We start from the raw sequence: 12,734 nt of genomic DNA, 5'->3' as shown, positions 1-12,734 counted from the left end.
AAAAGAAAATGCCGTACCCAGTACACAGTTACTTTCCATATCCCCCTCACCCTAGCCCCTGGCAAGTATCAATCTGCTTTTAGTCTCTATGGATTTACATATTCTGGATATTTCATATAAATGGAATCATACAATATGTGATCTTTTGTGTCTGGCTTGCTTCACTTAGGATAATGGTTTCAAGGTTCATCAATGCTGTGGAAGGTATGTCATTTCTTTTTATGGCTGAATAGTATACCACTGTATGTATTGATATATATATACTACATTTTGTTATTCCATTCATCCACTGACGGACATGTGAGTTGGCTGCACCTTTTGGCTATCCTGAATAGTGTCTCAATGAACATTTGTGTACAAGTATTTGTTTGAGTACCTGTTTTTAATTCTTTTGGGTATATCCCTAAGAGAAGAACTGTCAGATCATATGATAATTGTTTAATTTTTTCAGGAACCCCCATGTATTTTCCACAGTGACTGAACATTCCCACTGGTAATGTGCAAAGGTTCCAATTTTTCCACATCCTCGCCTACATTTGTTATTTTGTTTGTGCGTTTAGTTTTTAATAAGCTATCTTATTGGGTGTGAAGTGGTATCTCATTTAGATTTGGATTTGCATTTCCTAAGTGGCTAATGATATCAAGCATCTTTTCATTGTATATCTTCTTTGGAGAGATGTCTATTCAACTCTTTTGCCCATTTTGTAATTGGGCTGTTTGTGTTTTTGTTTTTCAGTTGCAAGAGTTCTTTACGTAGTATTCTGAATACAGACCATTATCAGATTTATGGCTTGAAAATATTTTCTCCCACTCTGTAGGTTGTCTTTTTATTCTCTTGATAATGCCCTCTGACACACAACAGTTTTTAATTTTGATCAAGTCCACTTTATCTGTTTTTCTTTTGTTGCTTATTTTCATTTCATATCTAAAAATCCATTGCCAAATTCAAGGTCATAAAGATTCACCCTATGTTTCTGTTAATTTTTTTTTTTTTTTTTTTGTGGTACGCGGGCCCCTCACTGTTGTGGCCTCTCCCGTTGTGGAGCACAGGCTCCGGACGCGCAGGCTCAGCAGCCATGGCTCACGGGCCTAGCCGCTCCGCGGCATGTGGGATCTTCCCGGACCGGGGCACGAACCTGCGTCCCCTGCATCGACAGGCGTACTCTCAACCACTGTGCCACCCTCTGTTAAGTTTTATATAGTTTTAGCTTTTAAGGTTAGGTCTTTGATTTATTTTGAGTTAATTTTTATATATGGTATGAGGTAGGGGTCCAAGATCATTATTTTGCATGTAGATATCCAGTTGTTCCAGCATATCTGAATTATTCTTAATATATGGTAAAGGTATTATTTTGAAAGAAAAAGAATGATTCTGATAAAAAGGGTGAAAAAAAAGGAAATTATGAGCTTGGATGATTGCCAAGCCACCACTGGTTTAAAGTAGTACTGGCTTTGAAATCAGTGGAATCTGAAAATAACAGAACCTGAACTTTAGCAGCTAGCATAATGGACTAGAAAGGAATTACAAACTGATAGTGGTCTTGTTAAAAACTCAGTGATATGGTTGTGGCTTTCAGCATTGATCTGAGAAAGTTCAGAATCCTCTTCAGATGAGTTTCACCTACTTTGAGCGGCAGGTAAAGCTCTAACCAAAGGAACCTGGGCCACTGTAATTTTTGATGAACCAGCTAAGCTTGTGATACACACTACAACTAAGATAATTCAGGTAGGGCAAACTGTTTGATGGGGGACAAAAAAAAATCTTGGAAGGGGTTATTCGGTGAAAGAAATGAGCCGTTTTTCAGATTTACATGCAACACCCTGATGAACTAAAAATGGTTCCTAAGAATTTTAGAACAAGGAGCAGTGTCTCTGGCTTTAAACACTGTTGAGTGGAGGGGAATTAGGGCTCACTGTAGCTTCAGAGAAACCCCTGGTTTACCAGAATGCATTAAGGGAGGGGTCCACCATACATATCCAGACATAGGCAATTGCCCTGCTTCTCCCTTGTCTTATAAATGGTTGGTGCCTACTGAAGCTGCAGAAATGCTGTAGATGTAGGCAGTATTGCACTGGCTGTATGATGAAGTAAATGAGCACCCTTATGGAATGCCCCTTACTAAATTTATAACAGACACTGTGATAAAGGATGCTCACCAGCAGGGGCTTCATATATGACTTTGCTGTTGGATCTCAGGAGGATATAAACAGGTAGTTTCAGATTTTTTTATCTCAACTTCCTCATATGGATAATAAAAAGATAATACGGAGTTTAGGACTTCACAAGAGAAATAAAATCAGTAAGAAAGAGGACACCAAGGGGATGAAGTTGAACCCTTATCTTTTTTCTTGTTGAGTTGTTACGAGTTCTTTACATATTCTGGATACTAGATCTTTATCGGATATAGGATTTGCAAATATTTTCTCCCATTCCAAAGTTGCCTTTTCACTCTCTTGATGATATTCTTTGATGCACAAAAGGTTTTAAGTTTTTAATTTTGATGAAGCCCAATTTATCTATTTTGTTGTTGTTGCTAGTGCTTTTGGTGTCATATCTAGGACTCCACTACTAAATCCAAGGTCATGAAGATTCACCCCTATGTTTCTGCTAAGAAACACATACAAAAATTAACTCACAATGGATGAAAGAAATAACCTTACGAGCTAAAACTAAAGAAGACTCTTAAAAGAAAATATAGGGCTGAATCTTTATAGCTTTGAATTTGGCAATGGATTTTTAGATATGACAACAAAATAAGCAAAAAAAGAAAACTAGATAAATTGGACTTGATCAAAATTAAAAACTGGGGCTTCCCTGGTGGCGCAGTGGTTGAGAATTTGCCTGCTAATGCAGGGGACACGGGTTCGAGACCTGGTCTGGGAAGATCCTACATGCCACGGAGCAACTAGGCCCATGAGCCACAACTACTGAGCCTGTGCATCTGGAGCCTGTGCTCCGCAACAAGAGAGGCCACAATAGTGAGAGGCCAGTGCACCGCGATGAAGAGTGGCCCCCGCTTGCCACAACTGGAGAAAGTCCTCACACAGAAACGAAGACCCAACACAGCCAAAAATAAATAAATTTGTTTTAAAAATTAAAAACTGTTGTGTGTCAAAGGGCATTGTCAAGAGAGTGAAAAGACAACCTACAGACTGGGAGAAGATATTTGCAAGCCATATATCTGATACTTTACATAGTATTCAGAATACTACGTAAAGAACCCTTATAACTCAAAAACAAAAAGACAAACAGCCCAATTAAAAAAAGGGCAAAAGAACTGAACAGACATCTCTCCAAAGAAGATATACTAAAATCCAATAAGCACACAAAAAGATGTCCAATACCATGAGTGAGTAGGAAAATGCAAATCAAAACCAAAATGAGATAACATTTCACATCCATTAGGATGGCTATTAAAACAAACAAACAAACAAACAAAACCCCCAAAAACCTAAAAACAAGTGTTGGTGAGGATGTAGAGAAATTGGAACCCTCGTATATTGTTGGCAGAAGTGTAAAATGGTGAAGCCACATGGTTCCTCAAAAAGTTAAACGTAGAATTACCATATGATCCAGCAATCCCACTCTGATGCATATATCCAAGAGAATTTAATGCAAGGACTCAAACAGATACTTATACATCAATGCTCATAGCAGCGCTATTCACAATGGGCAAAAGGTAGAAACAACCCAAGTATTCATAAACAGATAAATGGATAAATAAAATACAGATACAGGCTATACATACAATGGAATATTATTCCGTCACAGAAAGAAATGAAGTTCTGATACATATATATATATATGACACAGATAAATCTTGAAGACATTCTGCTAAATTAAACAAGTCAGACAGAAAAGGGGAAATATTACATGATTCTACTTATATAAGAAGAATATTTGCCTATTCTTACTTAGAATAGGCAAATTCATAGTAGATTAGAGGTTATTGGGGCTGGGAGAGGGGAAATTGGGAGTTATTGTTTAAAGGTTACAGAGTTTCTGTTTGGGATGATTAAAGAGTTCTGGAAATAGATAATGGTAATGGTTGCAAAACAATGTGAATATACTTAATACCACTGAATTGTACACTTAAAATGGTTATAATGGTAGTGTGTATTTTACAATAAAAAGTAGCAAATGGAAAGAAAATAAGGGAGCAAAAATTCATTTTTTATATGGCTAATTAAAAATGTTATGAAAAGGAAGAAAATGACAGAGTGCCAAACAATGATGATTTTACAGTAAGGTGGAGAACCTGCAACTGCTTGTCCTCAAACTCCTCAGGATATAAAAATCTCAAGGCAGATACACTCAATTAATCTGATTTAGAGGAATTTTAGAAAGAGAAAGATTCCAATGAGCCACTATCGTCAGATACCAAAATACTGGATTTCAATATTAAGGCGGTAATGGAAGAAGAAGATTGATATGAAGGCCAAGGTCTCTTGACCCAGTTCCTGGCAGGGGACCCAAGACCCTTTACAAATGTGTAAGTCAATGACTGGAGGTCAAGAAGAAATTCTTTTAGGTCTACTGGATACAGGAGCACAGTGTGCAGTACTGCTTAGGGCTGAAAATAAGCCCCTTAGGGATGACAGAATTAATTCAGGGGGATAAGGGGATGCTACTGTGAAAGGAATAAAAATTAAGGTCTGGGGACTTCCCTGGCAGTCCAGTGGTTAAGACTTCGCCTTCCAATGCAGGGGGTGTGGGTTCGACCCCTGGTCGGGGAACTAAGATCCCACATGCCTCGTGGCCAAAAAACCAAAATATAAAACAGAAGTGATACTGTAACAAATTCAATAAAGACTTAAAAAAAATTAAGTTCTGGTTAAAAGTTGAAATATATGATAAAACAGCATATACTGTGGTATCTCCCTTACCTGAATGTATAACTGATATGGATATAATGTTTGAATGGAAAATCCTCCCCCTACTGGGTAATATGAAGAAAAGAATAACTTGGGTCTTCCCTTCATCCAGTACTCACTGGACATGCAACACAGGAGCCATTTGAATTAACCTAAGCCAACTCAACTAGAAAACTGGAAACATTATTGGATACCTGGAAGGCAGTACTGCCCTGAATAAAGAAATGTCATATGCAGGTATATTAGTGTCCATAAATTCACTGTACTAGCCCAGTGGCCAATAAGGAAGGCTAATGACAGAGTGCTAACAGTAGACACAGACTCAGCTGTCCCCAATACACTCCACACTATTCAACTGATACAACAAGCTAAAGGAGACTGGTATCCTGTATTGATCTGGTTAATGCATTTTCCTCATTATCAATCACCAGTGAGAACCTACAACAACTTGCATTCATGTAGAATGGTTTCCAATACACATTTACAGTATTATTTCATGCCAGAAAGCATTCCAACAAGAAGGGCAATGCCCAAAGGAATTCCATCATAAAATGGAAATGCACTATATGGAGTATGTTACCAGGGGATCCATGGGACAGACTCATCATCTTTATGAGCCTTTTTTCCTCAGATCCTTCCTTTTGACCAACTGCCCAAGGATGCCAGGCAATTGGTCTGGTTCACAGATGGCAGTTCAGAACTAAAGGCAATTCTGTATGGAAAGCAGATATTGAGTCCAGCAGAAGGTGACATCCTTATCAAAGAACAAGCTGGTCCACTGAGTTGAATTACATGTTGTATTCCTAGCCATGATAGAAGAAATGGACACAAATAAAAGCCTCACTATTTGGGTAAATACTGACTCCAATGCACTTGAAATTGGTCTAACAATCGGCCATAAATAACTGAATAAGATTCCCACACGTGGGCCACCACTCTATATAAATCTCTACGGAAACTCTGAGGGTAAAACGAAGTAGGCCATGTTGATGCTCACCAAAGAAACCCTATGCCAGGGTTTGAAGGTGACTGGAATCAACTAGTTGATGGCCTAATTTGATCTGCTGAAATGTCAACAAAGGTCCATGAAATGCGTGGACATGGAGGAACTCAGGCCAGGCAGATGCACTAGACAATGACATAGATCACTGGCCCCTACCGAAGCTCAAATTGTTAATAAGAATTCTTCTTGGAACAGTACAGTTCCATTTTTCTGTAGTTATCCAGTCTGTCCCCTTGTAATTGGGAATGGACTAGCTCAGTGGCTGGACCAGAAAATTATACTTTAGCGGGGAAAGGTATGAGTTAAAATTAATGATGAATGGAAAGGCAAGGTTGTTGCTGAGGGAAAGGGAGCCGATAAATGAGTGCCACAAAAGGGAAAATCTAACAATTTTGGTGCCTCAAGAGACGCTTAAAGCAAGAGAATAATATTTCGCTCAGCCTTAACTCGGAAGCTCTTGGGTGAAGGGCTCTGATGAAATCTCTTCCTCTTCTGAAGAGCCAAAAAGAGAGCTAGACAATAGCCAACCTAACAAACACACTTCCCAGAGTGATATATGTCCTCAAAATGGATGAAGAGATGGGAGCTCTGTGTCTGACTACGTGAAACAATACAACTGTAGCTAGTTTTTTTGATTCTCATTTCATAGGATGGATCTATTATAGAGGACCTGTGTTGGGAAGAAACCTGTGGGCATATTTAATAGGCTGAACCTGAAAAACACTGATTAATAATAATCTAAATGGACATTATGTAGCCATTAATTGTGATGATGGTTTAAAAAAGGTACCACAATGTGATAGTAGAATGGCATCTACTACATGTCCCATCTGTCATAATAACATTATGTGTAAAAATAGCTATTTGCCCTTTTCTTGTGGGTGAATAGGCATGAAGAGGAGGAGGGACATTTGGGACACTTGGATCACTGATAAAGAAAAAGTTAAAACTTAGTGGGCCTACATTCCTGAGAATTTTGGAATTTGTTGTTGTTGGTTATGGGAAGCGCTACAGAAAACTCAAACCAAAGTCTGTTTAAGAGTAGACCAAAGTCAACTCATATGATCTAGGCCTGGAGGAATTACCATTTTGGGGGTACCAAATTTATTTCCTAATTGTACTAAAGCAGTTAGTACTCAATGGCAACATGTCTGGTGTTGGCCCACTCGAAACGAGAGCTTTAGAGGAATTAGGAGCTGGGCTATGAGTAACTGGCCAGGCAGATTTGCTTTCAATGAGGAAAGACCTACTAACATGAATAGGGTGCCTTGAAGGCATCCTATTCCAGGAGTAAAGACAAAAGTGGCAAGATACTTGAAGTAATAACACAGTGCTCACAAAACGAATCTTTTAATTACAGCATACACTAAGACAACATGCCCAAATAAACCCAGCAGTGAGAAGGGAACAAGCTTATGTGTTAATATAAGCTAGGTTAATAGATTCCTTAATTCAAATGGAGTCCAAGGCATCCCAAGCCCTATGGCCAGGAATTCCCATAGCAGAAATCCAGGGTATGCATTTGTGGGAGACGTATGGGCCCTGTAGTCTATGGAAGATATTAACTAGAGGATGCAACCTGTCGAGGTGCTCTTTACCAGCTTCAGCACCCCAAATGAGGGCTAACCATTCTTTCCCTATAGTGTAGTTTGTGAGTACTGGACAAACTAAATATTATAGTGCTTCCTGTGGTAGATAAATGGGTTCTGTTGCAGGACTCTTCTCACCGGGGACCAGTATCTGTCAAACCATGTAACCTGAGAGAAGAAATCTGGCTATGTACTCGAGATGTTCTGAATCCTGAAAAAACAGATACGGTCTCTGATTTATACTCCTATGAGGAATACTACATGGTATGTGGGAAAAGGTAGATTGGGTTGGGAGGGAAAAATTGATAACACCATTATTTTGTCTGATTTATACTGTAACTACAGCGGTATTGTTATAAGGTATAATATGGAGTCATAAGTAAAATTAACACTGTAGATACTAATAGTGATCTAATATAATGGGAGACTGAGTTAAAGCCTTCTCAGGATCTTATTCCCTATGCAGCAGAACTGGTCTGATGAATACTTACAGCTGATTAATGAAAGATTATGATTCTTAATAATTCAGACAATATATGCCAAAAAGAACAGAGAGCTATAGATCTGAGAAGCAAAAGAATTGTACGGTTAGTACAAAAACATGAGAAAGTACAAGTGGAAGGTTCAGCTGTCTGTTTAAATCTATACCAACCCCATATTTTGTAGATATTGTAAATGGATTCAGCATGGACACTCTGATTGTCTGTCTCATTGTATGACATTGTAAGGCAAGTAACTGTTATCAAACTAAGGATTTATTTTATTAGAAAAAGCCTTGACAATGGGTCGGGGGGTGTGAACTGTTAATTCCTAGAATTAGCTTGAGCTGTTTTGCTAAATTTCTGCATGGCACTACTTTGGTCAAGCCATGGCTTGAAACATACTGATTAAAAGTGTTGTGAGGGCAATAAGCAAATGAAAAGATGCTCATTATCACTAACCATTAGGGAAATGCAAATCAAAACCACAATCAACTCAGCCATAAAAAAGAAATAATTCTGCCATTTGCAGCAACATGGCTGGACTTGGAAGGCATTAATTATGCTAACTGAAATAAGTCAAAGACAAATACTGTATGATATCACTTATATGTGGAATCTAATAAATACAACAAATTAGTGAATATAACAAAAAAGAAGCAGATTCATAGATACAGAGAACAAACTAGTGGTTACTAGTGGGGAGGGGGAGGGAAGGGGGCAATATAGGGATCGGGAAGTAGGGGGTACAAACTACTGGGTGTAAGACAGGCTACAAGGATGTATTGTACAACATGGGGAATATAGCCAATATTTTGTAATAACTGTAAATGGAGTATAACCTTTAAAAATTGTATTAAAAAAACACAGATACCCCTTCATACCCATTAGGATTGCTATTATTAAAAAAAAAAAAAAAACCCAGAATGTCATAGATATGGAGAAATTAGAACACTTATGAATTGCTAAACACAGTATGGTGGTTCCTCAAAAAATTAAACAAAGAATTGACATTTGACCCAGCAATTCCACTTCTGGGTATATATTCCAAATAAATGAAAGTCAGGGCTTAACCAGATATTTTTACTGCAACGTTCACAGCAGAATTATTCACAACAGCCTAAAGATGCAAACAACCCAAATGACCATCAATGGATGAATGGACAACAAAACACTGTATATACATACAATGGAATATTATTTAGTCTTAAAAAGGAAGGAAATTCTAATATATGCTACAACATGGATGAATCCTGAAGACATTATGATGTCTTCATCATAAGTTAGAAACAAAAGGACAAATATTGTATGACTACACTTATATGAGTTGCCTAGAGTAGTCAAATTCATAGAGACAGAAAGTAGAACAGTGGTAACTAGGGGCTACAAGAAGGGGGAATGAGAAGTTACTCCCTATTGGGCACAGAGTTTCAGCATGAAATCACGAAAAAGTTCTTGAGATGTACAGTCATGGTGATTGTACAACAATGTGAAAGTATTTAATGACACCAAACTGTACACTTAAAATGGCTAAATGGTAAATTTTATTTTATTTTATATATTTATTTATTTATTTCACCACAATAAAAACAAAGTATTGCAAGAAATTTCAGGTCAGTACAGTTTGTATCAGCCTGTCAGTATTGATAACAGTGAGATTATAGGTTTATACTTGGTCTCTGTGAGAGCTCTGTTACCTAGCAGGAATACGCCAATGAGACCAAAACCCAAAAATCCCTAGCTGAGATTCTATCTGGGGCTCCCGGGTTCCCAGGTGTTCTATACATGCATCTGTGGTTCCTGAGCCAGAGAAAATGCACCTTGCCTGGTCCTAAGGGAGGACAACAGAAGTCTGCACCCAGCTTCTCTGGACCTGGCTGTGAGACAGCCATTGGGTGTGACAGGTATACTTACATTAATGCTGTTGCTATACTGTACCCTTCTCCTGTAATAAACTGCAGTTTTGTAAGCACTGTCATTTTAGGTCCTACGAATCTTCTTTAACAAACTCTAACTGCTGCTATTATTGTAGATATGGTAAGGAAAGGAAATAAAATGAATTAATTTATGTTGTTGCAAGGAGAAACAACTAAGATCATGGGTAAAAGATACAAGAGGGATACTTGATATGCCTTGCAAGGTTCTGAGCAAGTCTCTAGACACATTCAGTAAACATCAAAGCAGAAGCTAAATGTCCATGTGCCATGAGATTACTACATTGGGTACACAACCTCAAGGTGCCCACTGAACCCTAAGAGCTGAGATTTTTTAATTTGGAAAGAACTTTTTCAGTAGGAGCCATACCTGTGATGTCAGTTTCCCAGCAATCTGCATTCGTTCAATTTCTGCAGGAGATTTGATCAGCCTGAGACGCTGTACCAGCTGCTGCACAGCCCGAACCTTGTTCTTGCTCCTGGCTTTGACCTCTGTCAACTGCTGCATGTAGTCACAGTGGAGCTGAATGTGAGGGGGCCTCATCCAGTCATACCACAGTGTATGTGTCTCGGCTTAAAACAGATTTAAAATAAAACAGCAACAAGAAATACCACCTGTCATAATGACTTGAACAAGAGTCAAAACTATAAAATATGTAGTATAGAACTCTAAAGGGTTGAACGCAAACTCTCAGGACTGAAGTAATTGAAGGATTGGATCGTAAATCATTGGAAAGGCCATTCCCTGAAAACAGCAAGATATCCTGAGACTGAACACACAGCTTTTTCTGCCCTCAAACTTCAGTGTTTTTAATAAAGATGATAGATGAGACTAAAGCTTTATGCAAGCTTTGATTTTATTACTTATTAACTGTTAAAGAACAATTATGACAATTGTTCTCCACACAACTGAGCTAGAGGCATCATTAAATAACTAAACACAAAAGGACAGAAAAAAGTACTCAGCTCATCACCTTATGGTTAAAAGTGTTCCATCCCTTACAAACAATCTCAGTATTGGTGAAAGGAGCTCTCATAGTTGATAATACATGCTAATCCACACTTACCCAGGAAATCCTTCCTTTTCCATCTGCCATGTATTCTCATTACAGACAACCACAGTTCACCATCTCACTTTAGAGACCCAAGGAAATGGTCAATTTTTGCCTGAGATATAAGATGAGGCTCATTATGAAAATCTTTTCCATTTACATCAGGTCTCTATTTGTTCCTTTCTTTTTTTTCTGACAGAAACCTATGAGTAGGGGCTTCCCTGGTGGCTCAGTGGTTAAGAATCCACCTGCCAATGCAGGGGACACAGGTTTGAGCCCTGGTCCGGGAAGATCCCACATGCCACAAAGCAACTAAGCCCGTGCACCACAACTACTGAGCCTGTGCTCTAGAGCCTGTGAGCCACAACTACTGAGCCCACGTGCCACAACTACTGGAGCCCACGTGCCTAGAGTCTGTGCTCCGCAACAAGAGAAGCCACCACAATGAGAAGCCCGTGCACCACAACGAAGAGTAGCCCCTGCTCGACGCAACTAAAGAAAGCCCGTGCGCAGCAACAAAGACCCAACACAGCCAAAAATAAATAAATAAATAAATAGTAATAATAAAAAAGAAACCTATGAGTAGTATTCACGACAATCTAAGTCTGAAGGTTTGTTTGTATGTTTCATACAATGGACTTTGGGACCGAAGAGGGAAAAAATCCTAAAAATTTTGATCGGATATGTATTAGTGGTACAATCTCCTAAATATTTTCACTTTAAAATAAAAGTGATTTTAAATGTAGTTTACAGGTAAAACTCTAATCTTATTTTCAATAGAAATTTAATTGCTGTAATTTTTAAAAAGTAAAACAACCATGACCATCTGCTGTCAGCTTATAAAACCACAGACCAACCTTTTTAGGTTTTTAAACTTTCAATCTATGATCACTGGAAACAGTTTTGAAATTCTTTTAGAGACTGACTTCAGAAATGTTTATAAACCTTACAAGAATATGACTAAAATTTTACGATCATACATTATTTTGTCTAAAATCAAGTATTTTCCAACTTGATCATCTATCTTATTTATCAAATTCGGATCTAAGTGACTTTTGGACACTTCAAAAAATAAAATGCTTACTAGAGTTGTAGATTTGTAAGAATCACTAAGGATAGTTTATAATGCAGTGTACATTCTGAAAAGTTCCAGAAAAGGAATCCCAAAACATTCTGAGTGATCATAATTTCACCAGAATAAGCGTAGAGAAAGTGACTATTTCAAGGGGCATGAATTCAACCGTGTACACGAACCACCTGAGAATCTTGTTAAAATGCAGATCCTGATTTAGTAGGTATGGAGTGTGGGCTGCAGATTTTACATTTCCAGTATCTATTATGCATTTGTAATTCTATAATGCATCACCAGGTGATTCTCATGCTGGTGATGAATAAATCATTCTTTGAGAATACTGCCCTTTTTTGAAGAGTTGGCAAAAGCAGTAAGATAAGTAGTAATCAAAGGTCAATAGACAGGTCAGTAATCTTGAAAATCAGTAATCTTGAAAATCAGTAATCTTGAAAAGCAGCCCATGCTCATCCTCCACTTTAAAATTCTCTGTCTGGGATTTCAAACTAGAACAGTTAAAAGTCTCTGTGAATGAATAAACCAATGAAGATTTAGCAAATGAATAAATGAAATCTTTAAAGTCTTGTGGAAAAGATTTATATTCTTTTTTTTTTTTGGTGGTACGCGGACCTCTCACTGTTGTGGCCTCTCCCGTTGTGGAGCACAGGCTCCGGACGTACAGGCTCAGCGACCATGGCTCATGGGCGCAGCCGCTCCACGGCACGTGGGATCT

General features: G+C 38.2%; 1 protein-coding gene across 2 annotated transcripts in view; it reads right to left on the bottom strand.

Moving 5' to 3' along the window:
* XPNPEP3 (X-prolyl aminopeptidase 3) overlaps positions 1-12,734 on the bottom strand; it is a 60,211-nt gene that overhangs the window by 27,317 nt on the left and 20,160 nt on the right. For both annotated transcript variants that reach the window (XM_004279518.4, XM_033405112.2), the window contains exon 4: positions 10,251-10,453. In XM_004279518.4, the coding sequence (XP_004279566.1) occupies positions 10,251-10,453 (203 nt within the window). The remainder of the gene's footprint in view (positions 1-10,250; positions 10,454-12,734) is intronic.

The sequence above is a fragment of the Orcinus orca genome, chromosome 11 (genome assembly GCF_937001465.1).
Source record: "Orcinus orca chromosome 11, mOrcOrc1.1, whole genome shotgun sequence".
Classification (NCBI taxonomy): Eukaryota; Metazoa; Chordata; class Mammalia; order Artiodactyla; family Delphinidae; genus Orcinus; species Orcinus orca.
The sequence above is the reverse complement of the archived record's forward strand: the minus strand, read 5'-3'. Positions and strand labels throughout refer to the sequence as shown.